The sequence below is a fragment of the Halictus rubicundus genome, chromosome 11, assembly GCF_050948215.1.
Source record: "Halictus rubicundus isolate RS-2024b chromosome 11, iyHalRubi1_principal, whole genome shotgun sequence".
Lineage (NCBI taxonomy): Eukaryota > Metazoa > Arthropoda > Insecta > Hymenoptera > Halictidae > Halictus > Halictus rubicundus.
In genome coordinates this window covers 9,634,599-9,662,506 of record NC_135159.1, presented here as the reverse complement: position 1 = coordinate 9,662,506, position 27,908 = coordinate 9,634,599, and the positions used below count along the sequence as shown (strand labels likewise).

The 27,908-nt window shown below is 34.4% G+C and overlaps 6 protein-coding genes and 1 long non-coding RNA gene across 9 annotated transcripts; 3 read left to right on the top strand and 4 right to left on the bottom strand.

Annotated features, from left to right (window-relative positions):
* The first annotated feature begins 1,075 nt into the window (after nt 1-1,075).
* On the top strand, nt 1,076-4,648 carry Eaf6 (chromatin modification-related protein EAF6/MEAF6). Its single transcript, XM_076795714.1, has 4 exons — nt 1,076-1,287; nt 1,960-2,163; nt 2,758-2,794; nt 3,976-4,648. The coding sequence occupies exons 1-4, from the start codon at nt 1,216-1,218 to the stop codon at nt 4,308-4,310; spliced, it is 648 nt and encodes a 215-aa protein (XP_076651829.1). The 5' UTR covers nt 1,076-1,215; the 3' UTR covers nt 4,311-4,648.
* A 1,799-nt stretch (nt 4,649-6,447) lies between these two features.
* LOC143358536 (larval cuticle protein A3A) lies at nt 6,448-7,911 on the bottom strand. Its single transcript, XM_076795716.1, has 3 exons — nt 7,641-7,911; nt 7,072-7,312; nt 6,448-6,836 (listed from the first exon to the last, which is right to left on the bottom strand). The coding sequence occupies exons 1-3, from the start codon at nt 7,691-7,693 to the stop codon at nt 6,567-6,569; spliced, it is 564 nt and encodes a 187-aa protein (XP_076651831.1). The 5' UTR covers nt 7,694-7,911; the 3' UTR covers nt 6,448-6,566.
* Nucleotides 7,256-8,838, top strand: LOC143358538 (uncharacterized). The gene is made up of 3 exons (XR_013082963.1): nt 7,256-7,346; nt 7,860-8,008; nt 8,400-8,838. It is a non-coding gene; the product is annotated as an uncharacterized LOC143358538 (long non-coding RNA).
* A 10-nt stretch (nt 8,839-8,848) lies between these two features.
* On the top strand, nt 8,849-10,844 carry LOC143358537 (uncharacterized). Of its 3 annotated transcripts, XR_013082962.1 has the most exons (4): nt 8,849-9,364; nt 9,431-9,491; nt 9,837-10,039; nt 10,475-10,844. XR_013082962.1 is itself a non-coding variant. In XM_076795717.1 (3 exons), the coding sequence occupies exons 1-3, from the start codon at nt 9,202-9,204 to the stop codon at nt 10,616-10,618; spliced, it is 510 nt and encodes a 169-aa protein (XP_076651832.1). In that variant the 5' UTR covers nt 8,849-9,201; the 3' UTR covers nt 10,619-10,844. The 3 variants fall into 3 exon arrangements, 1 of the variants encoding a protein (XP_076651832.1); XR_013082961.1 differs by having other exon boundaries at nt 8,849-9,491; XM_076795717.1 differs by lacking the exon at nt 9,431-9,491.
* A 1,906-nt stretch (nt 10,845-12,750) lies between these two features.
* Nucleotides 12,751-16,734, bottom strand: LOC143358994 (hexamerin 70a-like). Its single transcript, XM_076796575.1, has 6 exons — nt 16,210-16,734; nt 15,476-15,815; nt 14,536-14,930; nt 14,022-14,338; nt 13,431-13,783; nt 12,751-13,219 (listed from the first exon to the last, which is right to left on the bottom strand). The coding sequence occupies exons 1-6, from the start codon at nt 16,426-16,428 to the stop codon at nt 12,831-12,833; spliced, it is 2,013 nt and encodes a 670-aa protein (XP_076652690.1). The 5' UTR covers nt 16,429-16,734; the 3' UTR covers nt 12,751-12,830.
* Nucleotides 16,735-18,379: 1,645 nt separating this feature from the next.
* On the bottom strand, nt 18,380-21,716 carry LOC143358993 (hexamerin 70c-like). The gene is made up of 6 exons (XM_076796574.1): nt 21,287-21,716; nt 20,844-21,177; nt 20,174-20,592; nt 19,478-19,794; nt 18,965-19,320; nt 18,380-18,861 (listed from the first exon to the last, which is right to left on the bottom strand). Exons 1-6 carry the CDS (start codon nt 21,512-21,514, stop codon nt 18,473-18,475), a joined length of 2,043 nt encoding a protein of 680 aa, XP_076652689.1. The 5' UTR covers nt 21,515-21,716; the 3' UTR covers nt 18,380-18,472.
* A 3,705-nt stretch (nt 21,717-25,421) lies between these two features.
* Nucleotides 25,422-27,693, bottom strand: Max (MYC associated factor X). The gene is made up of 5 exons (XM_076795950.1): nt 27,671-27,693; nt 27,339-27,587; nt 27,224-27,283; nt 26,409-26,643; nt 25,422-26,312 (listed from the first exon to the last, which is right to left on the bottom strand). The coding sequence occupies exons 2-5, from the start codon at nt 27,375-27,377 to the stop codon at nt 26,131-26,133; spliced, it is 516 nt and encodes a 171-aa protein (XP_076652065.1). The 5' UTR covers nt 27,378-27,587; nt 27,671-27,693; the 3' UTR covers nt 25,422-26,130.
* Between the last annotated feature and the right edge of the window lie 215 nt (nt 27,694-27,908).

Here is a 27,908-nt window from a genome sequence, read left to right as displayed (position 1 = left end):
TATTTTATAACGTATGAACGGTTCATGGCTGATTTTGGTAAATTGGTAAATTTCGAATCTGTTTGGTCCATATTTAAAAAGATAAAAAAATTCTGCTTTATTTATGAAATTTTTGTTATTATTCTATCTTGTAAAATAAACGATGTAGATAAACTTTCAATCTTATTCAATCAATGTTTAAAACAGACAAAGAAATTTCATCTTACTTATAATTAATTATGAAAAAATACCATATTAAAACAGTAAATGTTAAACAATGAAGTCTATTACAATTCAAAATAATTAATATTACATATTGTCTTGAATGCATCGTTGGATGATCCACTATGTTTGACAAATTCGATATAAATTTTTTGATAAGCTTGTTATCGTTTTATTTGTTAACAATTTTTATATTTAATATTTGAATGAAGTTGATTAATTATTAATCTTGCGATAGAAAATGAAATTAATGTGAAATTGGAAATTAGTTGGACTTCTAACGTACGTGCAACGATTATTTAACTATCAATTGTTGCAACATTCCTTTTTTGCGATTACATTGTTATTATTGAAGTCACAATGCTTCCTGTTAATTAGCTATCATTGTATTATCGCTGGACGGTTATGCTAGCGGATGTTGATAATGGTGAAGGCTCTCGTGAGTTTATAAAAATATACAGTCAAACGTAACAATTTCTTCAATTGTGTTAAGTTACTAAATTAATACAAATTATATATAATAATCCTTTGTTTGTGTCTTTATATTTAGGGGCTTGTCTAAATGAGCATTTTTAACAAGGAAGATTTGCAGGTTGCATACCATTAGGGGCAATACTTTCTTCAAGTATGGCAAGATGGCACCACCAATCTATTAAACATGGCAGAAGATAATTGTTGAAATTCCAGTATATTTTCAGTATATGTACATATATGTTATTGAAACTTTTATAGTATTGAGCCTAAAAGATACTTTATTTAGTTATATAAGTGTATATAATTCTTGTACAATAATGTTCACAGTTAATACAATAACAAAATTATTTCTTCTTGGTTTTCTTAATTTGAATATCGTTCATTTGAAGTGTCTGATTTCAGACAGTGCTAACTTCAGACCACTCTGGACAGTTTTCATTGTAAAACGGAGTCTGGTGTCTCTTGAACGAAAAGAAAGCAATTTTTCAGCAAAACAGTACAAGTTCTTGTTAGTGTTATAGAAATATATTTAAATAAACAATGTCGACGAAGTCCTCCGTCGATTTACGGGCGGAACTTGCGGAATTAGTGAAACGAAAAGCAGAAATAGCCGTGAGTATTTCCAAACTGTCAAATTGGTCTGTTTTTTTAATTCTCCTGGTTTCAAGTAAACTATATCTCCATTTCGATAAATATTTTCACAACTCTCACGAACTGTTAACAATTATTCCCAATTATCATTTGTTCGAACTACGAATTAAAAATTCTTCGCGCACTTTCTATCGTCCTAGAATGTTTGAGGTTATATTAACATAACCTTCTAGCAATGTTTTTCTTATTAGTCTCTTTTTAATATTGACCTCGATTCTTCAACCTGTTACTTATCAAGTCAGTGGCAATAAAAGATTTTCAAATTGGAATGCGATATATGTTTATAAACATTCATTAATATTTCAGGATATTTTATAACCTTGTTGGTTTGTTTTGGTCATTGATATTGGTCCAGAAAATTCAATTAACTTTATTTTTACATTTAAAAATGATAAATTATACTAAATGCTATATAACTGCAAAATTATTTTGTACAAAATATAATTTTACGAATAAAATAATTATATAATTCGAGATATAAACAGTTTCTGCTCGATGACTATATTAAGTACCAATGTTTTGAGAATTTCTTCATTCAGAAATATATGAAACGAAATAATGTTTACAGGTATATTGATTTAATTTTGTCGAATGAGTGTAATCAAAAGAGTAAAACAACTTTTAATATTATAGGATACTCTTGCCAACTTAGAACGTCAAATCTATGCATTCGAGGGTAGCTATTTGGAAGATACGCAATTATATGGCAACATAATACGTGGATGGGACAGGTATTTAGCCAGCAATAAAAACACTAACAGTAAGGCAGACAAGCGTAACAGGAAGTTCAAAGAAGCCGAAAGGCTTTTCTCAAAATCTTCTATCACCTCCATGGCTGTGAGTATTAACGTTCTATTTTGGAATGTTCTTTAATCGAATAAACATTCCAACATTTTTAATGCCTCTTAAGAGATCCGAAAAATAATGAAGAATATTAACAATCATGATAAATACATGAATGAAAGTATTAAAACATAATATCGCAGGAATTATTTAGAATGAATTTACAGGCCTTTTTATTTAAATGATATTTATTTATTTATTTAAATAATAACCTATAACAAGTTTTGCACTAAATATTTTTTTATAATTTTGTTACAGGAATTTAATAGTAGCTCTAGAAACACAGTGAAAAATAATGTTTTGTAGATAATTGCATGAGGCTAATTAACATAAGAAAATATATGTGATTGATTATAAATATTGAAACAATTAAATCAGAATATGCTTTATTGCATGTTTGCATGTTTGGGAAACGAAAAACAGAGCAAAAAATATAAAACATTGAAAATATACAAAATACAATTTTACTTTCGAACGAAATTAATATATTTGAAATAAAAGTGCATTTTATTTTTTAATAGAGCGCTATTCTGTAAATAGTGAAAGTAAACACAATTTATATAAATCATGAAGATTGTATTTTTGCAGGCGGTTAGCGGACTCGTGGAAAATACCCAGGAAAAAAGTAAGGACCTCAATGGATATTCCTGAGATAGTTAATTTTTTCATGCGACACAAAAGAGTACAACTATATTTTTCATCCTACCATCCCTCCCAACTTTTCTTTTTATCCTCTCCTTGAGATCAGTTCTTTTTAGTTGTTAAGTTTATCCTTGATTGTACTTCTTTTTCTTTTTAATGTATCGACCATACTGTCTTCCATAAACAAGAGAATAGTAATAAAATTGGATTGTTATGCAACTTAGATAGGTACAATTAATGAATTAAACGTTTGACGGATTGTTTCGTATCTTTACTTTGAATTTGACTATGCAACTTTTATTTTCTTCTGTATTTAAGTTATAAATAAATTTTTATTTATTCCCTATCTATTTTTTTTTTCAATCAATCTGATTCATTCACGTCTTTTCTTTTGTAGCCTTCAGGTAGAACTCTACAAATCGATTTCCCTTCTATATGTTTCTAGTCTATAATTGATTTCCTTCATCTTTTTTTCTGCATCGTAATTAGAAATAAATTTCAAATCCATTTCTTGTCTTTTCCGTAGTTCTATCACGTATTGTTCTTTAGTTTAAAATCTTCTTCTGTATTGCTTTGCTGTATATCAGTAGAAAACAGTTTGCTTTTCCTGTATGTGTGAAAGTGTTGGAGAGGATTAGGTGATCAATATATTTCTCTATAGTGACTCTGAACTTTAAATCAATTTACATTTTCAATGGATCTCTTATTTAAAGCATGTTTAGTTGCAGTACTGATATTATACATCGCCTTAACCCTTAGCACTCCGATCATTTATCAAGTACCATCACTTGTCTCCATAGTGGAGGTAGTGGAGTGCTAAGGATCAAAATTACTTTTACGTGTTGTTCACTTAACGAGACCACTTCTCGTTGAGCATCCATAAGTGCTGCACATGGTCAAAGGGTTAATTGCTATACTCAAGTATTATAAATTCTTGGAGGCATCCAAGTTATCTTTACATAGTCTTTTGCATTACTGTATCTGTTTGATGGGGTCAGAGCAACATCGAAACAGTTCTGGATCCTCAGAGACCCACAAACCGGTAGTGAGATTGCAAGTTGCTGTCGTGAACAGCCTTTGGAAAAGCGGTGTTTCCTTGAAACCGAGCCTCGAGTCTCGAGCCGCCCGAGGATCCCGATTCTCCCATGTTGAACCTGCTTGCAGTTGACCGGTACAGCGAATCGGAGTCCCAGATCGGAAACAGTGGCAGCGAGGACAATTGCAGCCTGGTGAATTCTCACGGGACAACTGGGAACACTGCTACCAGCAACGGGAACAAGGAATCCTCGGGGAAGAACCACTCTCTGACCGGACAGTATAACCAGAATGGATCACTGTCGTCCTCGAACGAGATGTCAGGTCAGTTCGCGAATGGCCATGCGAGCAACGGCAGCCTGGAGCACGCCTCATTGAAGGAGAACACTGGAAAGGAAGCGGCGAAAAGCAAGGCTGCGAACAGCGCGAAAAAGAATAGCAATAAACGGTCCAGGAATAGGTAGAACCCCGCAGTGCCGCCGTCTCTTCTCTATGGTCCTGGGACAGTCCGGGACGAACCGAACGAACATCTACTCCTACGAATCACAGTTTCATTTTGCTCACGCGGTTTTATCGATGTACCGAAATCACACTCTATTTTATAATAAATGCACCACGAACGTTGAACTTGTACCGAACCGTGGCCTGCTGGCGCTTGGATAGAGTTAAGAAGTTAGGTGTGAAATTTACGGTCGGTGAACCGGAAGTGGAGGAACTCGGGGATCTTTGGCTTCTGTATCCAGCAAAACAGTGTAAAACCTTCTGTAACTTGCGAACAAAAGTATTGACACAGCTAATTTTTAATTTCTTGATTTAGTTAAATTGTGAATTAATTTATTAAATATTTTATACTTAATATAGTCCGACGTAAACATAGGGAAGTCTGGAAGAAGTTAACCCGATTTACTAGTTTTAACACTGTCAATACTTTTGTTCAAATATAAATTGATTCGCAGGGAATATCAATAATTTTGTACAAATATTTTATCTTCGTCTGAAGCTTCGAAGAAAACAATTTGTTAGTGTAGATAGACGAGAGTTTATAGTGGATGAACAAGAACAGTGATATTCAACGAATGATGAACAAGCGTTGAACAGTGATATTCGCAGTAACGTGATTTATAGTTTTTGATTTCTTTGCTGGACACAGAGCCTTCGGTCTTCATTAAAGTTATTTTTCTGGTCTCAGCTACGAAGTGGAGATTGTTCATAGTGCAGCGGTTGTGGCACAGTGTGAAATTGAATTGGAATTGTGGACAATGGAAATCAAAATGAAAGATGAAGGCTTTTCTTTGGTTTTATAGTCAGACGAACAGTATTTGTTAGGTTTAAGATTGAAACTAGTGGAGGTAGAGTCCCGATATTTTTTAAAATTCGTCCCTCTTGTATTACTTTTTTATCCTTTCTTTGTAATAGACAGCCTGTTCTCGAACGGTTTGTGAATAGCAGGCGTTAGTACAAGAGATTTTAATCTTCTTTTTTTTTCTATTTACGTTACATCGATTATTTTGTAACACACATACACATACAAATACAGTAACGGAATTGTAGTTGTAGTGTACGATTAAGATGAAAAGTTTGATTGCACAAAGAAGAAGTAACGTAATAGAGTTCCAGCATTCCTTTGTAATCTGAACTATTAAAATCGTTCGATTTTAAAACGTTTTTAGGATCTTTTTAAATAAGTCTCTGCCTAATTGTCGTGTCCCGAGTGTTATGTAATATTATGTAAGTTTTTTTACACGACTGTTCGAAGCTGAACGATCGAAAATTTTAAGAAAAGACCTATGAAAAATTCGAAAAAATATTTTTTTGTAACCGGCGTACTCGAGTGTTTATAGTGTTATAAATAAATTATTCGGAAGCAATCGAACGTTGATATTTGTCACTGAATCACTGACTTTCTTTGTAATTATTTTTCAGTTGCGACGTTATCAAAAATCAATTGTTCATAATTGTTTAACATTACGGAGACTCAAAAAAAACATCCTGGCTTGAATCAACGATGATTTATTTCGAATGGTCACCTTACGACTGTATAAAAATAATGTCCGAAGGTTTTTGTAAAACAAGACGGCAGGCAGAACGGAACGCAATGGCGGCGGTTCTGGCGAGACAATTAATTTCCTTTACAATTGTAAATCGCCTAAAATAATGTTCAATAATGTTGCAGAAAGAATTAAACATAAACGAACAACTAAGCTCACCTAACAGAGACTACATACTGCCTAAAACAATTAGGGAATCACGTTACGAGAAAATGAGAGATATCCTATGTACTGAAGAATATAATATTTCTACGTTAATACATAAACTAAATCTATGCATTTGTTAACCCTGTCCGCTCTCCCACTACTCTTTTCAACTAACAAAATTATTGTAACTAAACAGAAAAGATATTAAAGCTGACAAAAAGGAAAGGAATATACTTTGTTATTCACTTACTGCGCACACTGTTTCGCGTTATTTCATTTTTATATTATATCACAATGTGTTTCTGCTGTTAAATTAATAAATAACTAAAAGATAAGTTATAAAAATAATTGAAAATTATCGAACAAACTTCTATACTGATATTTTGAAGTATTGATGCATTTGTGGATTTTTTCGAGCCTTAACGTGATCCTCTAATTTTTTTAGTGGTATACCGAAGAGAAACAGTACATATTGCTATAAGAATATTTTTTGTTCAGAGGATAACTTAATGTCTTTTAATTAATTTAATGAGGACGAGGAAGAAAAGTAGCTGGAAGGAACGCTTTTAAGTTGGTTTCCGGTTTCAAATTTTTCGGTGGCTCGTTTCTTGTGACCACAGCATTAAATCCATTATGGTTGTCCGCTGTGTAAGTCACTGTCCTAATTGATCCATCTGCTTCGACCACCGAATATTCACCTTTCACAGTATCGCCGTCTCTTTCCTCCCACGCAGATTTTGAATCACCAGTATATCCATCCAGGACGCCATAATTAAATGAATACTTCGGGTAAGCCTGCAAAAAAAGTAGAAAATTATTGCAAAATAATATTGCAGTACAAAAAGTATTTTTTTGCAAAATAAAAATTATCAGCATCATTTGAAAGAAACTAGAATTCAAGATGGCGGAGCTGCAAGCTCGAGGAATCCACTCTATTGAATCGAAGATGAATAAACAACGTGTGGAACAGTAAAAAAAATATTATTACAGTATTCTATAATGTTTTAAAAAAATGTTCAACGCAAATTACCGTGTGCTCAGCTTCTTTTTCAGTCTTCGTGTCCCTCGCGACGACTGCGGAAGCTGTTTTAAAGATGGCGGGTGCGATGTAGACCAACGATGATGATTTTGGCAATAGTCTGTATGAAATTGGTGTGGCTACTTTTACGTATGTTGGTAATGGAGCCTTATTTCCGGTTTGAAGAGTGCAGGCTACAGGAACTGCAGCTCCTTCCACCGGAAGTGCATCGATTGGAGTGCAGGGAAACCTGCTGGAGTTAAAATATGGATAATTAAAATAAACGGGTTTGGCTTTAACTATAAAATAATATGATTGAGTTGTTATATTGATTTTATTTTTAAAATAGTTGAAATTGTTAAAAAGCAATTGTAAATTATTGTTATCGAAATATCAAGTCTTCTTTACTGGAGAAAGTCATTTTCCAAATTCAATTTCTGAGATGCGAATTTCTACTGCAGTTTTCCAAATATTTATTTGCGATGGCTTTTAAGAAAATGCTATAAATGCAAACGACTCGGAGATTATTTATAATTTTATGCATTTCGTAGGTATAGGTATTTTTTAAACTGCAATCTTACTTTTGGAGAACTCCAGCGATGCTAACATCCACGAAGCAACAAAGGATAACCATCTGCAAATAGAATTGAAATAATATTGCTCGCAACTCATAATTAAACTGAAACAGTCAAAATTATTGCAGAACATTCAAGATCTTTTTAGAAATCTAGATTTTGAATAATTCTAGTCTAGAATTGAAAATTTGCTGAATTTTACTATATAGAATATCATTGTTTCAGACAGGAGGATCTTCAACTTGAAGATCTATCGCGCATGCGTGCACCAGATTGTCATTGCACAATAAGTTGCAGCTCGAGCTGCAAGGGAGTGCCAGTGTAAATTCTTCACTAACACACGAACATTTCAGTCAGCGGTTCTCCAGCACATGGCAGTTCGCAATTATTTTTATTTGTTACAACAAAAATGGCAATTGAAATACAATATTTCGTTCTCTTATAATAAATGAGATAAAATTCATTTTCATTAGACTGAATTTGTATGCAAAATAAGTTTTCTGCATCGGTTCCAACAAACAAGACAATAGGAATACACAGAAATTTATTTCTTTGTTTAACAATTTTGAAAAGATGAAAATATATATGTACATATTCTTAAATTTTTATCATAATTTATTAAAACATAATTTATTAAAACTGATTAAAAATGTAACGATGGTATTTTTGTTGCCATTTCTCGACGGTTTTACTTTGAAATACTTTGAATGAACTTTTTGAGAGAACCATGTATTTCGAACTTTTTGTGTGCCATTCTGATTCCAGAAAGAAATGAGGCAACCCTGACGCGCGTGATGCACTTGCATTCGCAATGGAGAACGAATGAAGCAATTAGAAAAATTGCGGTGTACACGGGGACAGATGTTTATGTTTCCTACTTTAATTGCAAACCACTATATTAGGCAATCGTACTTTCAACGAGCGATCTCAAATGGCGACACGGTATAAAAAGTGATCGGTGCGTTTAAAGATTAACCGGATAGTTCGTTTTGCAACTGTAATACCTAAAGGAAATATTGTTACTTATATTTACATCTTCAAGTCTTCATTAATAATATTATATATTTATTTCTTGTGAATATAACTCTCCTAATATCTCGCTAACAAACAATTCTTGACATTAATATTATATGTCTCGAATAACAATGGTATCTTTTTAATCATTCTTTTTTACAATTTTTAATAATATTGTTCTGTGTATGTAGAAGCTGACTGAATTCTTCGTTCGTGACTTTTGTAAACGTAATTCTTAAAAAGAAATTTTTTTACTCATTCTATACGCGATATTGTATAATTATAATATTAGATTATATATAGTTGTAATTAAATTTACATTTATATTGCAAGAGCGAATATGTGAGAGAATATACTGCAGGAGATGTAAAAATCGGTAGAAGTACAGGTCATATAATTGATATAATACTAACCTTCTTAACAAAATGTTTAAAACAGCCTGACTTCATTTTACAGCAATAATTAAAGATCACAATTGATTCGGAGGGCCAAAGATCCTTCAGAGTCACCTTTGAATAATAGTTATCCGAAACCAATCACATTTTATTGTCGTATGAGATTGTATTTTATTAAACTGTTTAGTGGTTTGTTATTTAATTCACTGAATAGGCACGTGCACGCTAAAATTCGAAGGGTATCGAACGGAATCTTCACGGCTGCCTTCCGAAGAATAGGACATCAGCATCCAGCTCATCTTTATATACGACTTATACAGGGTGCTCTCAACTGCATCTCAATCATTGCTCGAAAAAATTAAAATAACAATCACAATGATATTTCAGTTGGACTGAAGTCACAAGTAGTAACAGTTTCGTTAATAACGATAATTTTCAAGAATATCTGGTACGAGTTGGTACTCAATTATTAATTAACTCCAAGTTCTATGTGCCTCTATGAAATTGTTAGCTATTGTTGCATATGTTAAAAATGTGAAACTATTTTTAATAATACTGGAGAAATACTGTAAATCAATTAAAAAATAATCAATGAAGAATACTGTAAATCAATACAAGTAAAATATCTTGTTTTTTAAAATTTTAATATTTGCGTACGGAGTTTTTTCGAAGGAATTATTCTTGAATGATCTTTTTGTTATACATAGAAATAATAATTTCTCGACAGTCATTTTGTTAAAGCGATTAAGTATTTGGTTCGAAATTGATAACAATTTCTTTTGTTTATTTATAGGACATGTCAGAGTCTCAGGACTTTCGGTTGTCCTCTATGCCGACGAATCACCCGGTATAGTACGTTCACTTGCATTTTTTGGGCCATTCTTGGTGTATACAACGCAGGATGCGCAACGTGCAGTCGTGGGAACGTCATCGCTAGCTGCAACTGATTTACTTAACAGTTCTGATAATGAGTCATTAAATAATCACAAAATTTCAGTGAGTATCAAATTTCTTTTTAGTCAAATGCAACAGTTAACAAATATTAATGAAATAAAATATACTCTTGAATGTTTTAGATAAACATATTTCTTCATGTTTACATTTTTTTTTGTAATTGTTTAAATATTCTATGCTGTGATCCTTTTAATTGCTTAAACATTTGGTACTGTTATTTATCATCTGAACATATTACAAATATGTGTTTTAATGTCTGTTATACAGCATCTTTTGATCTTGTGATACCCGGCGCAGAAAAACGTTTGAAAAACGAGTAATAAATATTTTCATATTCTGCAAAATATGATAAAACTCCTAATAAGAAAAATCCGTCTTTTACGATTCTTAATTTTGCTACTAAGAATTTCCATGTACATATAAATACATTGATTTGTTAAGCTGTACGAACAAATTCTGATTATAATTTATTTACAGGATTCCCAGAATTATAGAAATATGAATGAAACAAGAAAAATGATAGATAAACATAGTCTATTAGACGCAAACAAGCAGCGTTTAGAGCTCCATTCATTTCTTCCGTTGCGCAACAACTGTTTAAAGAAGAATTCGAGGATCTAAACGTTATTACGCAATCTACGCAGACATTTGTCTGCGTTGGCCACCATAATCGAGACTTTCTCATTTGTCAATGGGAAACCAACAACCGTGTACCACCACTGGAAATTCAATTTTTATATAGAAATAATAGGATTTACAATATCAATTTTAATAAATTTCATTTTTGTAAGAAATCCTTGTAAGTTATCTCGGTAGCTTTTTAATAAAGCGTATAAGTTTTCATATACATTTTTCCAATTTATTTAACCCTTGAATCGATCTTCGTTTGCAACTTAATTTTCACAACTCTCCAATACTTTCCTATATTGATTTAGTTTTACGAATCGTTAATAATTAAGCAGATTCCGTATCAGAAAGCATAAAATTGTCCGTTGTAGATTTATTAACATTAAGCGTACATGTATACACGTAATAGCAAGTATGATAATAATAATTTCACGTTGCTATTTCGAACGAATATTTGAAAAATTACGCGGAAACCGCCACAAGTGGCGGCGACAGTGACGCCATCTATGGTGGCGGGTTTGTGAACTAATTTTTCCTATCTTCGCCATGTGTAAGACAAGGACAGCGATACTGTGCGAGAAGGACAGAGAGACAGAACTCTGTGCCACCTCCTTTTCTGCGACCCTGCGAATCACCTGACAGAGTATTAGGAGCGCATGACAAGCAAGGAGGTATCCGACAAGGACAGACACATGAAATAGTATTAGAGAAAGAGTGAGACAGACATAGAGCTTCTCAATACACGTAAATTTCATACGAAAATTAATATCGCACTTGTTGTTAATAATTCGTAAATATTTGCTATCAGAGAATATAGAAGGGACCTCTGGCAACTTTCACATATCGTTTTCGATCGCATTTTGTTTGTAATAAATTATTTATTAATATATATTCGCGCCCTCGTTCTAAAATCACATCGAATAATTTGACAGGTCCTCTAAAAATAATTAATATTCTCTCTTTGCAGACTTGATAAATATGCTTTTCCGATTGAAGAATCTGGAATGAAGCCTTGGCTATATTCCCGTGGTAGTTTTATTTAGGTTTGGTTCCTAATGAATTAGTTATTAATGATTTTTATGCGACTGTGCAACAAGGTAGATGTACAAGCAATGCCGCCAACATGGACGTTCTCCGAAAATGGTTAATAACTAATTAATTGGGCATCGGAGCTATTCAACACTCGATTCTACATTCTCCAATCGAAAAAAAAAAAATTATTTATTCTTAGAGGACCTGTTAAATTATTCGGCATCATTTTAGAACAAGGACGAGGATATTTATTAATAAATAATTTATTACAAACAAAATGCGATCGAAAACGATATGTGAAAGTTGCCAGATGTCCCTTCTATATTCTCTGATAGCAAATATTTACAAATTATTAACAACAAGTGCGATATTAATTTTCGTATGAAATTTACATGTATTGAGAAGCTCTATGTCTGTCTCACTCTCTCTCTCTCTCTAATACTATTTCATGCATCTGTCCTTGTCGGATACCTCCTTGCTAGTCATGCGCTCCTGATACTCTGTCAGGTGATTCGCAGGATCGCATAAAAGGAGGTGGCACAGAGTTGTCTATCTGTCCTTGTCGCACAGTATCGCTGTCCTTGTCTTACACATGGCGAAGATAGGAAAAATTAGTTCACAAACCCGCCACCATAGATGGCGCCACTGTCGCCGCCACTTGTGGCGGGTGTCGCGTAATTTTTCAAATATTCGTTCGAAATAGCAAAGTGAAATTATTATTATCATACTTGCTATTACGTGTATACAGGTACGGTTAATGTTAATAAATATAGAAAGGACTATTTTATGATTTCTGAAAGAGCGGTTAAATAAATTGGAAAAATATATACAAAAATTTATACGCTTTATTAAAATGCTATCAAGATAACGTACAAGGATTCCTTACAAAGATGAAGTTTGTTAAAATTGATATTGTAAATTCTACTACTTCTTTATAAAAGTCTCGACTGTGGTCGTCGGCATAATGTACAAAATGAGACGTATAGAATCATTTTCCACAAACACTGTCAACTTAGTGGTAGCCAATTGCTAAAGTTGTTTTTTGTTGCTAGGATTTGCACGAGGAAAGTCAATAAAAATGAGAATGACAGAAGTATTAAGAAACCCCCGTTTATTATAATAATGTTAATTCTACGGACTCAACGTGTCGGGGATTACAGAGAGGTTTATCTAATTAAAAAGAAATTTCGACGTCTGCAGGACCGATTTTGTGTTTGATGATCACATCCACCAGCTTGAAATTATGCTGGCTAACTGTCAGTTGGTCGATCGGATTGTCCAGAGGGAAACCTAGCGCTGTAGTGTCGAATTGGACATCACCGAATATATTGGATTTGTACGTGACCTCTTCCTTCAACGGTTTAATGTACACGAACAGTTGGAACGGTTGTCCTACCGTGCTACCCTTCGGCAGCAGCAACCTCTGGGGGAAACCAGAGAGCTTCTTCAGCAACTGAGTATCGGTATTTAAATTATCCAAGAATTTCTTCGTTGACACGTAGTCGGGGATGGTGAATAAGGATTCGTCGCTACTGCGCGAGATCTTGTTCTCTCCTGCGTTCACTGTTAAAGACACATTCGAATTAATTTACAATTAAAAAATCTGCTAGAATGTTTACAGGAGCCAAACAGAAACTTTTTCTTGTTTTAATTGCTTTGATAAGGTGGGACTAATATACTAAAGCTCAGAAATCCTTTTAATGTATTAGGTTGTTGCCTAGTTATCTGTTATCCGAATAAAATTTTGCCCAATACTGATTTCCAATATACTTACAAGAGACTAGCCATTTGTCGAGTTGGTAGAAGTGTTTGAAGCCCTGTGGAAGCTCGATGGGCTTTTTGTTCACGTCACGTTTCGGTCCGAGGAAGATGCTGACGGATGCCTTTTGTTGTATGGCGGAGTCGACGGTGATGTTGTACGTGAAGAGGTCGTGGTTGAGACGCCACTGTTTCACATTGATCAACTGTGATTTTTCTTCGCTTATATCCTGGCTTAACAAACCGTTGTTGATGTTCGTCTCGAACGAGTCGAAGTATGTCACCAACTCGTCAATGTCTACGGAATTGATCTTCAGGCTGTCGAAGATGACATCTTCAACGGCATATGGCTTCTGGTTGTGCTTGTATCTGAAACGATTCTCAGTTAAAGTTACACTGTAACTTAAAACGTTATCCACTGGCCATTATATCGTCATTTTTTAAACTTTATGGTCCGTGGCTGAAGACTTTTTAATACATCCATTCAATAAATTTTTCGAACGAAAATACAACTTAGTCATTAAAAATCTTATAAATATGTTTGCAGTAGATAAAGTGTTGATAGTATTTAGAACTAATCCAGGTCCAATTTCAGAGTTTAATTTACCTATAGTAGAGGCCAACGATTTTGTTGTAAATGCTGAAGAAGGCGGGGTCCCTCAAGGTGGCGGTCAACGTCTCCAAAACGCTGGGAACGACGTTGTGCTCATTGATAGCATCTGAGTTGTAGCCTAAGATCTTCTTGGCGAGTGTGTCAACGCTGCCGTAGAACTTCTTGTTGACGGAATCCTCGTTGCCTTGGATCAGGTTCCCAAGGATGTTCAGACCATTTGGCTGGTTGATATTGACCCACTTGTTCTCGCTGGTGAGGACATTGCCAGAGTCGATGGCAGCCACGATTCTTGCTTCAAAGTTTAGGATATCCTGCAACAAATAGGCAAATTCAAATAGTGAACCCTTCATTCGTTCAATCCTTGATCATTGAGCTTCCAGAGTTGTGCTTATTGAAATACGTTGTCATGGAACTACATTGTATTTTTTAAGATATTATATAACAGTGTTCAAAATCCTTAATTAGAGAACTCTCACAAGCTCTGAGAGACTATCGTTTAGACACTCACCCTGATTTTATGGTAGACGGACTTGGGATAGGGAGCTAAGGCTTGTCTCTGGGGCACTGGAATTCCGTTGTGATAGATCATGTGTGGTTCGTAACTAATGGGGAACGGTTTGGTCCATTGGAAGTCCTCGACGAATGGCAGTCCGTTAGACAGCCTTTCGAGATTGTATCTGTTCAAGAGATATTTGTGCGTGAACAGGTATTCCTCTCCACGGATGATCGACTGGTTATTCTTCAGCCAGAATGGGTAGTTAAGAGACAGGTAGGTGTAAAACTGGTTCAGACCGATATCCTCGACAAAGTAGTTCACTTTGTTCAACAAGTTTATCTCATGGTTCACGTTCCAGCCGGAGTACTTCGCCTCGATCACCTTAGGTTTAAGGTTACCCACCTTGTCTACATAGAACAATTAAAAGTTTAAACTGTATTAGCCTGTTGAGGAGGTACGATATTCAAGAAGAATAATGCTTTTGGTAACATTTGTATGACGTTTTTATACACACTGGCTGACTTCGCGTTGAAGAAACAATCAACGTGATTTTTCAGAGCTTCTAAAGACATAAAATTTTATCCGTTTAAAGTGTTTTACTAGAGAGTAGGCAATAACTGAAAAATGATTAAAAAAAGAAAGAGGAACTTCAATTCTAAAATCAAAATTCCGTATTTTAACGGTTACGTTGGAGATCTTTTTCACAGTTGCTGAGAGAGTAGTGTCGACCCATCAAAAATGTCACAATTACATGGACTGTAAGTAAAATTGTAGTATTTCATATCTATTCTAAATAGACTGATAGAGCTACCCGCTGGGGTATAATTGAACTATGTCATTTTGTAGCAAGTACTGAAGTAAAAGAGAGGAAACATGTTGGACCGCAGAGGGTTACGAATAAGTTATTCGTCTGATACTAGTAGAACTCCTACTAAATAAAGAAGACAATTACCAGTTATTCTATGGGTAGTCTGGTAGTCGATGGCAGCTTTGATGACCTCGGAGTTGAAGTACAAATAGGGGTACAGCTCGTACACTTGTGGCAGCTTGATGTGCTGTGTGTCTGGCCTGTTCAACACGGCAGTGTACAGAGCAAGAAAGAACTTGCCCTCATTTTCGTTGATTTTTGCCCATGTAGCAACATCGTAGAAATTTGAAAATTCCTTCGCATTGATGAACAGGTCATACAAGGCTTTTACTTCTTTAAGATGCTCCGGATGATGGATGGAGAATAGTTCGTTGTGTTGGAGATTTGATATGTTCTTGAGGTACAGGTAGTTATCTACAACAGTCTACAATTTGTGTTTGCATATAATACTTGATCCAGTGGCAACAATGTAACCCATACTACATATACAGGGTGAGTCTTGTAACATGACAACTGCAAATAACTTGTAAGTTAAAGCTCTATTTGGTAAAATACTTTTTTAGGCAGAATTTGATGCTCTATTCGACTTCAAGAGAAAATATTGACCATTCAATTTAAAAAACTGAAGTCGACCCTCATATCTCCATAAAAAAGTAAAGTAACAAAAAACAGATTACCATACTGTATGTCCCCTGGAAATTATGCAACGCTTGTTTGAAAAATGTTTTCGTACAACGAATAACTCATGAGAAATTGTCATGTTACAAGACTCACCTTGTATAATTGTATCTCCGGGAAGAAAGAGAAAGGACATTTACCGGATCGTTGAATTCGTATTGGTTTTTATAGATGTCCAAATTCTTGACCCTGTTGTAATTATCTGAAGTTACGGTGCCGGGTTGGAAAACATGGTAAAAGAGGTCGAGGATCTGCCTCTGTTTGCCCACGAACTTGGAAGTCGGCTTGAAGGTTTCGTGGTTGGCGTCAGCCCCCACGGACATAACCGCCAGCAATCCCAGCAACCACAATCGCAACATATTTGTGAGAATTCCGCAAAACCGAACTTATGGATCTGTGTTACCGCGGTTTTTATACTTCATCCGTCGTGGACCATCCCCACTTTGACCGCTGATTATCGTTTAACAAAAAAAATTCATAGTAATCGAGTAATCGCCCCCTCGACGATTTTTCGTTTTGCATTACAGGATCACCGACGACGTCGGTAGACGCTCTTTGCTCTTCGGTGATCAAGACACCTGGAGACTTCATAGCGAATTTTTGGAAATTTTCGAAACCTATTGACCAGTAGGGCTAATGTTATTTAACAGTGGACGAAATAGATTAATATAATAATGATATAATCGTAAATATCTAATATACATACGAAATACTGTATGTAAATTTATTAATATATACATCATTTTCTCATTATAATATTTATAAATATATATTTTATTTGCATTTTTATTGTGCGAAATTATAATAACATCAATGAAGCAATTCTAATCTCTGTTAAATCGTAAATTTTATTGTCTGCGAATCTTTCTCCAATTTTTTTTTATATTTCATTTGGCGTAAAACAATGTAAATTAAGAATTGAAAAATCTTTTTATCAAATTCTTTTAACAAATTTATATTATAGTTAAAGGTAATTAAATGATTGTATTTATTTTACAATTTTTAATTAAATATTTGCAATAGGTTTAAAATGGAATTGACAAAAATGATTGCAAAGCGAATAGATATTGTAGTAAACAAATTTTATATTCTTTGAAATGTTTAATATAAATATTTGAAATAGGGAGTATAACGCATTACATAACAGAGGCTTATTTATCGTGAAACCGAAATCATCGTAAATAAGTTGTTTATCGAAATCCGTTTGACATTTTGACATCGATTAACATCATGGTCGAAAGCAATGAGATTTAGAAGTTGTTATTTAATAATCTCGAATGTGTAAATCTAAAGTTACGTGTTTACACGATAATGAAAGTGCAATTCATTTCATAATTTTAATCTAATCAACGAAATATAAAATAAAAGTAGAGTGAAATAGTATTAAATTCGTTGGAAATTTATTGTAAATTATTTTTCCAAAGTCAAGGAATCCACAAAACAACATTCAAATAAATGATTTCTCTATCACGAAATAATTATTCAAAATCGCAGTATTTTAAAGAACGCGATTCGAACAAAATATCCAGCCATAATCGCAAGACGATTAAAAGAAGTTAATCTGTATACAAGCCACCCACAGGCAACGCGCGACGCGTCGCGATTAGTATGCGTAAACATCGATATAATTCTAATCGAAATTAATCAGGAACAGTTGAAATACGAGCGAAATAATTACGCGAAAACATTGTATCGAGACGCAGATAAATACCTTCTATCTTTTGGAGCAATTACTCCTTTCTCTATCTCTGTTTCATGCTTCTAGTTCGTTACTTATCCTTGATAATTTCAGAATTTATATTGGAAAGATTTGCCTCTGCTTGGTGAACCGTTTATTATTGTTGAATAGTTTTTATATCGTCCAATAAACTAACTAATGATCCCTTGCATCTTTGTATCGTGCCGCAGTTATTGATACGATATCTTTGCGCAGCGTACATTAATAAAAGTAGCATAATTCAACTAACTTATTTAAAACGACTTAACAAATCATTATGGAAAATTTTTAGTTGCAGTTTTAAGGGATGCGGTACTGTAGAGATGTATTATAAAAGAGATTTGTAAGTGAAGTGCAACATTCCAGAACACTTAACGAAAATACATTTGCTTTTAATGAAAGTTTAAGCTCAGAAGAAGGATTTCATTCATCATCGGTTCGGATAATCGAGATTCCACTAAATCGTGTATTAAATCAGCAAACATGCTCGCAACTATGTCGTGTTTGGACTCATTTTAATCAGGAAAATGTCACGTATCAGGATCTCGTAACCGAAAACCAAAGGAATCATAGTGCAACGTGTAAAATTCAGGTTCTTTATTCAGCGAGCTTTATTCTCGCGTTACAGGCAAAACAAGTCGGCAATGTGGAAACGCTCGTTCCGGGGGTTGTGCTCCCATTGGCATCTACTTGGGGGTGTTGTAGATGATCACGTTCTTGAAGAACATGTTCGGGATGGTGTAGTTCCAGCCGTAAAGCGGTCTGTCCAACGGGAAGCCAGGAGCTTTGCCGTCGTTCAAGAACTTGCCGAAGAAGGGCAGCTGATAGTAAGAGGCGTTGTTCTGTTCGTAAGGGCTGATGAAGAAGAACATCTTGTACTTGATGCCATCGGGGCTGCCCTTGGGCAGAGTGAATCTCGAGCTGAAACCAAACTGTCTCTCGGAGTACTTGAACGGCTCGCTGCCGCTGATAGCTTTGTCCAGTTTGTCCATGAACTGGTCCATCGACATCATGTCTGGCATTGTCAACATCGAGTCGGAGCTCTTCCTGACGATGTTGTTGGCTCCGGCGCAGACTGGAAGGAAAGCCGAGTTTTTAATCACGAACAAGGTCAATAAATAAACGTCCATGCACCTCTAACTGTTAGATAGAAATTAGACCAATACAGAGCAACTTACGATCAACTTCGAATCTGTCCATCTCGAAGAAGTAGTTGTAGTACTTCTGCAAGTAGTAGAAGTCCTGGCTCTCCTCCTCGAAGTACGGGCCAAGGAAGATCTTGATGATGGCCTTCGACTCTTTGTCGGAGTTTATGTTGAACTTGTAAGAGAATGGTTGGTAGTTCAGGCAGAGGCGACGAGCCTTTATCGTCAGGGATTCTCCTCTTTTGAAGTTCTCCACGGAGACGGCGTTGTTGATGATAGTGTCGCAGTTGTCGAAGTAGGTTCTCAATTTGTCGATGTCCACCGATTCGATCTTAACTCCTTCGAATTGCAGCTCGGCCTGCGAGTACATCGGCTGGTACTTCTTGTATCTGCAAAGATCAACATGAAACTTGAAGAAGAACCTGAAGGGGAACCTGAAGAGGAACTTGATTCTAAATTTCCAAAAGTGCCAAAAGAATGTGATACATAGTACCATATAATGATAAATAATCAATTGGAAGAGCATATTTGGTAGAACTGTCGTACCTGAAGAAGTAGCTCATGATCTTCTTGTAAAGCGAGTAGAATGCACGATCTCTCATGCTGGTCGAGTAGCATTGAAGAGAACTGGGGATCATCTGATTCCTATCCCGATAATTGAAACTGAATCCAAGGATGTCACGAGCAAGTGCATCATACATGCCATAGAATTTCTTGTTGCACGAGTCAACGTTGCCTTCGATCACGTTGGCCAACATGTATAAACCTTCAGGTGAGTAGATGTTCACCTTCTTTCCTTCTGCGTCCACCAGGTAGCCAGAATCGATGGCTTCCGATATGCGGTACTCGAACGCGGTGAGGCTCTGCAAAAATTCAAGTGTTAACTTTGTCTAATTTTTTGGTCAGAACTTTGTTGTTTGGAATTATTGCTTTCTGAAACTATTGCTGACATATTCGTGACATTTTTCTGATTAAGACGAGCCCAAACACGACACAGTTTGGATCGTATTTGCTTGTTCATAGTATTTTGAAATCATCGGTTCGGATAATCGAGATTCTACTAAATCACGAATTGCGCGGGAAAATGAACTCCGAATTATATCGTGCTTGTACTCATTTCAATCAGAAAAATGTCACCAATATGCTAATGAAGGTCTCACGCGAAAATACTGAAAAACAACAAAATTCTATTGTTAAATTACTATCGTTCCACCGGTACCGAGTATTCTTTTCGATACGTACGTTCAGATACTTGTTCTTGTAGAACGGAATAGCGGAATACTGGCTCCTCTGTGGTACAGCAATACCGTTCGAGTACATCATATTGGAGAAGTATCCTGAACTGATGGGTTTGTACCAATCGAAGTCCTCGATCTCACCAAGGCCGTTCGACATACGCTCCAAGTAGTATTTGGCCAACAACTGTTGGTGATTATAGTAGTATAGTTTTCCACGGAGCTCCTTAGACATGCCGACGTAATCGCTCGACAACCAGAAGGAGAATATTTGTCGGAAGTAATAGTAGTAGGCGTTTATGCTCGGGTCCTCCATGAAGTAGTCCATCCTGGACTCTTCGTCAGCGAAGGGGATGTAGGCGTTGGTGTAGTTCGCATAAACCATGTACTGTTCTCTGTTATCGAACGCAAAGTTTGCACCACAACCTGAAGAAAAATCATTTTTTAATCCTTGATACTAAAACGAATTTTTTTGATTTTCTTTTCTACAGCAACTGCCTCAGCTCTTTCTACACCAATCGCCTAAAACTCAAGCTACTGTCTCCAAAGTAATCCATTATAAAATTAGGCTACTGTGCCTTACAAAATAATCACTGAAAAACTATCTACTATGAACTGTGCTCTCTTTTCTTCGTCATAAATTCTCTACAATAATAATTATTTTTGAGAAAGCTCACCTTTGGACATTTTCAGGTTCTGCGCCTCCTGGATCACGTTCAGACTGTAGTACAGATTAGGGTAGATTTCGTACATGGCCGGCAGCCTCATGTACTTGCAGTCGTTTCTGTAGAACACTGCAATAGTGAAGGCAGCCACGAACACGCCATCGTTCACATTGAGACGAGCCCAGCATGCCGTTTTATAGAATGTTTGGAAATCCTTCGCAGAGTAGAACAGCTCGAACAACTGATTCATCTCGTACAGATTTTCAGGATTGTACAAGGAGAACAAAGCCTTGCTATTTAGCAAGGACCCTTGCTTGTACCACCAGTTGAACTGCTGTACTGAATCCTGAAAAATGAACAAAAGCTTGTTTCATATTCACCAAAGAATAGGTCTACTAAAAGCTAAACATTAAATCTAAAAATTCTCCCTGTAGATTTAAAAACAAAAAAATCACCTTATTGTTGTACATTTCGATGTTGCTCTCCAGATTATAGTTACGTCCAATATCGTAGAACTCGGCATCGCTCAGGTCATTTTGTCTGACGTATAATAGAAGCTCGAATATTTTCTTCTGTCGATGAAGGAACTCCATGTCGGCGGTGCGGGTCCCATCTTGTTCAAATTTCAAGCCCTGCGCGGCGCAAATGGCGCCGAGCGCCAGCAACAGTACGAACTTCAGCATCTCCTTTGAATCCCTCGGTGAGCGACCGGTGGACCACGTTGCAACGAAGCGTTATACACCGGTTGCACTGGGACCAGCTGCTTTTATACTTATTTCTAATAATGCAATCGCTTCAGACCTCTGACCTGTCTCGTTTATTGGCAATTTACCACCCCGATGGATTTTTATTGTGTATGCTTCATTATATTATTGTCATTTTGCTTGCAAAATACAGTGGGTCAAGACATTCCACTAGCACATTGACAAGCGCTTCCGTGATAATTCGACGGAGATACAGTCAACCGCAGAATTTTTGCATATTTCTGCATTTTCTATTTAAGGAAAAAATTGGAAATTTTCTTTTAGTAATTGTGCCTGACAAAAATTCATAGTAAAACGAAAATAGACTGGTTGATATTTATAATATTGATTATACTGTCTAATTTCCAGTAAGAATAATAATTTCGTGTATTTATTTATAATGAAATACTAAGAAATTTAGATTGTACTATATTAATAGTAACTGAATTGTTACGAATGCTATCTCATAATGTATCAAAGTATACGCCTATAAAATTCGCGAAGTCTTGTCTTCATGTTTCGTCATCGTTATCGATACTTGTTACAATCTGCCACTGATTAGCATATTTTCGTTATTCCCCTTTCTTCGGTAAATAATCGAAATAGTAATTACTCGGTTGTCGACAGTGTCAACCACGCGATGGAATTTGCCGACAGATATTACAGCCAATGTATTTTAAAAGAAGAATTTACATATAAATGTTTACAACTAAATAGATATTTACTAAAAGTGATATTTATCAATATTTATAACAGTCAATATAAAATACTTAACATTTAAATAATAACAAACAATATAATATTAACATTTAATATTTTTTTTATTAATATTTATTTTTATTTTATAAATATTTAATTCGATACTTTTCCTATTAGAAAAATATTACTTCATCTGTACAACATATATTAATATTTTAATGTTTCTTCTTATTAGCTCATAGGTAATTTATCATTTTACAAACTATGTATGCAGGATATAAAAATATGTACTAGATTGTTAGAATTATATTGGTTCATCGAAACCATATATATAAAATCAATATTTTTAATGTAGCTTCTAGGGGAGGGGAATTAGGAAAAAATATATGTTATAATAAAGATATCCTTTATTATCGAGCTAAATAATTTTTAGAAGTATAATTCATAATACTATAATCGTTTATAAATGGAAACGTGTATTTTTCTGACCGTGTCGAATGATTTCGTAATGAAATATTTTGGGTCAATAAATTATAATTGATATTTGTGTATAGGGATGACTTAAACACATTATCTTGTTGATATCAGCTCGCGGGAGACTTTCATAATGAAGACGTACACTCGTAAATCTCTCATGACGTTTGCACAAACGGGGTGGGTAGCTTCCAGCGTTCCAAACGACTCGTAAATTTCCACGTTCGTAGGCCAGCGAATAAGAAACAAAATGTCGAATAAATTCTAATCGGCTTCCTGATAGGAGGTATAGTACTTGGGGTCGGTAACCGCGGTCAATTTCATTCTAATCAATATGCAACCACCATCTTTATCTAATATCTTGCATGTAGTGCAGACGTTTAGACGCATGATGCATCAATCCTGTCGCTTATGTCGTGTACAATCACTCCAATTAACATTAAGGAAATATTTAACCTCCATTTAGACGTAGAGTAATATTTTTATTATATACAATATTTATTACTATTTACTAATCCTCTTATTTGACTCAAAATATAAATAGCTAATAATTTAAATGTTCAACAAAAAATGGAAGGAACATTTCAATACATAGCTTTCTTCAGATTGCAGTGAACAAATTGTTTCATTTATTTTTTAATAAATTAGGAGGGTTAGTTTACTGAATAATGTGTGAAAACTTGTTTAATGTTCGAAAATTTTTTATTTCTTGAAGGCCGCCATATTGTATTTATGGGTTCAAGAGAATAACTATACATTTCATGTCTCAGTAATTGATATCAATGCAATTAAATAATATAGCAAAATCGAGTATTTATCTTATTCCTTCAGCACTTAATTCGATAAAAGAAAGTAGTATGATAATATGTCTGCATATGAAGCATTAGTGTAATAATCAAACGTAATTATGCATCATTAGCGGCACATTATATGTAGGCAGTAATATTTTTTCTGTAAATGACATTTGGCTTTTATTTATTCATTAATTAATGAAACTATAAAGTATGAATTATCGACAATAAAAGAAATCGTGCATTAAAAGCGTTTACGTTTGACAAATGAGATAAAAGTATTAAATCAATGGTAAGGTCACGTTTACAAAACGAATGAGATAGCGCTATGAATGAGGAATGATTACTGTGTGAGTAATAATAGAAAATCAAAATGATTTCGTTTTCACAACACATACATTCTTTTTTGTTTTTTGTTTTTTGAAGTTTTTGTATTTGATCGCGCTGTGGAACATAAAAGCTGACAAAACACATTAAAATAATAACAAATGGTTGCCACACTAAATTTTATAAAGAAATTAATTTTAAAAAATTTTAAGCTTAACCTTGAATGCAATTTTAATTTCAAAAATTGAAATGAGTTTTTTACTTGAAAATATAAAAATTCTACAACAAAGTCTAGTAAAAGATGAATATTTTACAACGTGTCTTTTATTTATTTACTATATATAATATTAAAAATATGTGCTCGCTAGTGTGAATATAGTTGCAAAATATTCGAGTTTGAGCATGATAGAAGTTTTAAAAGACAAATTTTTATGGTTACCAGCTGCCAAACAATTATTTTACACTCCGATCGCAAGATTTAACAACATACCAAAATCTACTGATTAATTAATATAAATACGAATTTTGGCTGCGTAAAGCTACCCACTAATTCAAAAGGTTATATAAATATATAAAAAATTCGAAAATTTGAGTTGTAAAACGAAATTTTCCGAAGAAATAAGAAAGAATGGAGCCCTCTGACAAAGGTGATCTTCTCATGGCAATGTCTGAATTTGCAGTTGTACTCTCAAAATCAGAATATAAGGTAACACGTCTGAGGCAACGTGTGGAAAATTACATAGATGAGCATTTACAACATATCAATACCGAAAAATTTGAAACCATTCAAAATTCATTTATTCAGAATAATGAAAACGCAAACGCTGATTTTGATAAGCAATTCTTTTTATGGCTGACAGAGTTGATGAAATACTTAAAGGAAGTGGAGTTTTTTGGCCGAGTAAGTTTCAAATTAAAATTTAAAAAAGAAAACAAATATAATTTATTCTTTTTTTTTCAACAGGCAGTATCTTTGAAGCTATTCAGAGACTTCAACAATCATTTATACATTTTTCGATCCCCAATCATACGGGAGGATCGTCGAATTAGATTGCCAATATGCAACATTACATTTCCAGAGGACAAATTAAACAGTCTCACTCATGCTATACCTAAGAAAAGAAATAAAACTTTCGTTAAAACAAACAGATGCAAACGAAATCAGATACCTAACGTCTGTGGATAATTGTAACGAAAAAATCGACAAATAAACAAATTGCAAAATTAGTTTTCGCGTTCTAATTAATTTTGTTAAAGCGACAAGCGAAGAATTTATTTCAAAATATAAACTTATTAGCGCGTGCGTGAATACGTTGCGCAATGTAACAGCGCATGCGCACTTGTTGAATTGACTAAGGTAAATATACGCGTTTGATTCAAGTTGAATAGTTCATTTTAAACAGACAAGACACCTTTAAATGCATAAACAACAAATATAATTAATGAATAATGTTATTATACAGCTTACTTTTCTAGAATAACTTAACTTAATAATAATAATCCTACAGTAATAATTTAAATATTTACAAGGATGAACACAAGTGAAAATAACTGCGTGAACCCTTTTTTGAATTTTTATTATCCTTACAATAATATTAAAATTTTTGTTAATATAATTAAACTTTTATTTAAACGATAAAATAAATTCGAGTTTCGTATTGCAATTGAGCACGTATTTAGTCAACGAAATAATTACAGTGTTCGAAAGGTTTATGATTAAGCAATATGTACCTAATTTCTATAGTCAAACGGATAACTATAAGAAATCAAGAAGTTTTCTACTTGAAGATCGTAACCGTCGGAATATTATGGAATTGATACAGTCACTTGAAACGGAATTACAAAAATAACATTATATTACCAATAAATCTAAAAAATAACAGAATCTGATAATATTATTATACAATATTAATTCTAGGAAAATGATTATTCGTTCTCGACAAAACAGTTCTAAACATTCTACAAATTTATAAATTCAATATTTTTAAAAGGCTGTCCCAAAGTGTGATACACAATGTATTTCTTCATTTTATATCAATCTTTGAATAAGCATAACGCTACCTATACTTTGTACGCTTTTGTACACTGGCTCTAAGACATTCAATACTCCACTGAAACATTCATCTACCCTTTGATTTTCAGTGAACAAATGTCCTCATGCTTCATTTTTTTTCATGGGGGAAGGGGGAATAAATATTTATATAGAATTCGGTCGTCATGAGAAAATAAGTTTTTAAGACAACAAAGTTTGGGTCAAACCATTGGTCAATGATGGAGTCCTCCAACTTTTAGCTTTTTTGATGAACGCACAGTTCTGCTCGTTTCACTGTCCGAAGACTCGGATTCTGAATCATTATACCCTGACATTGGTACACCCTCAGACTTCGTAACTTCGCATGTTTCGGCTGCGAAGTTGCCCGTTATTTTTGCTTTCTCCAAAGCTCGAACTGCAAACAATCCAGTAGATACGAATGTTCAATAGGTTTTATGTTCAATATTATTCGATACTCTGTAAGTTTCAACGATAAAAATATAATATTTACTTTGAGACTCCAGAAGACTGTTTTGTCGCTTCAAGTCATCGATGTCTTGCTGATGAGAGGAATTCTTGCGGCGCATAAACTGTATATATTCTGCAGCCTTTTTTAGTATTTGTGCTCTACTTACAACCTTCTCGCTCTGCAATGCAGGTACAGAGTCTCTCAGGCTAGAGAAACTATCCTTAATATGATCTCTACGCTTACGTTCTAATGCATTGTGATGTGCTCGCTTTTCTGCCTGAAAGTAGAAATCAACATTCACAAAAACCATTATATAAGACCGTTATTATTGTATTATATCTCAATTATTGATTAACATTCTGTTTACCACAGTAAGCATTGAACTTCGATAGCATTCTATAAAGTAACCTTTTCGCTTTATATGAAAACAAATATTAATTAGTAGGACAGAAATTAAACAGACCGAAGTTTGATAGACACTGTGTGAAAGAAAACAATACAACTCTAGCAGTCAATTCGTGCACAGTCCTCTCAGTTTCGTTTTTAAATCCTCAGTTTGTTTACAAACAACTAAACGTAAATACGGCCAGCTTTGAGAACAACATGGTGGTCGCATTTTAAAATTAATTACAAATCGATCAGATTCTTAAATTACACCTGATTAATCATTAAACGAATGGATTGTAATTTTTTTCCATGGTCTGTGGTTGTTTAGGTACGAAATGTCGAACTAACCTCAAAAGTGTTCAAATCTGACACTCAACGGGATCGATTAAGCTTGTGTTGCTGATCAATTTATATGTAGAAACACGAAATAAAGAAGAAGTAATTAAGTTTAGGATACTTGAGGGTCTTACTTGAGAATAATATTGGGTGTTATTCGAATGCCTCTGCCTTGAGTCCGAGTCGTCACCTTCCTGAAAAATGATGTCTTTAATAAGACTCATCGAAAGGGCACTTTTAAGGACTTACATCGCTCTCAATGTCGATGTCTCGATCATCGTCACTCATTATAATTTCCTTCGGTTGCCGGAGTAATTGGTAAACAAAAGCCCTTATCGAGTATTTGAGTAATACGTACACATGCACATATGTAAGACTGTACAGTAAGTACAATCTATATTGTGCAAACAAAAACGTATACGATTCGACAGGAAAACATGGGTCGTCCAAATTTGCTCAGAACGCTTTTCTCTAAACGAGTCCACATGAAGTATTTTCCTATAATTCCCATACAACACAACTTAACTATAAAACTCAATATCACGCGTGTAATGTTAAAATAATATAAATAAAGATCTAACCTAGTCTATCAAGAAGAAATTTACAAACACGTCTGTGACGTCATCTACCACAGAACAACGAAACTGTTAGTACTATATTGTCAACCAGTTGGCGCTAGAATGCATTTTTACAATACGATTAATTAAAAATGTTACCGGAAGCACAGACGAGGTTACCGACGAGATATTTAGAATATAAATATCTCGTCGGTGGATCTGATTCAGTCTAAACGTGGATCCTCTCTACCGTGGATGTGGG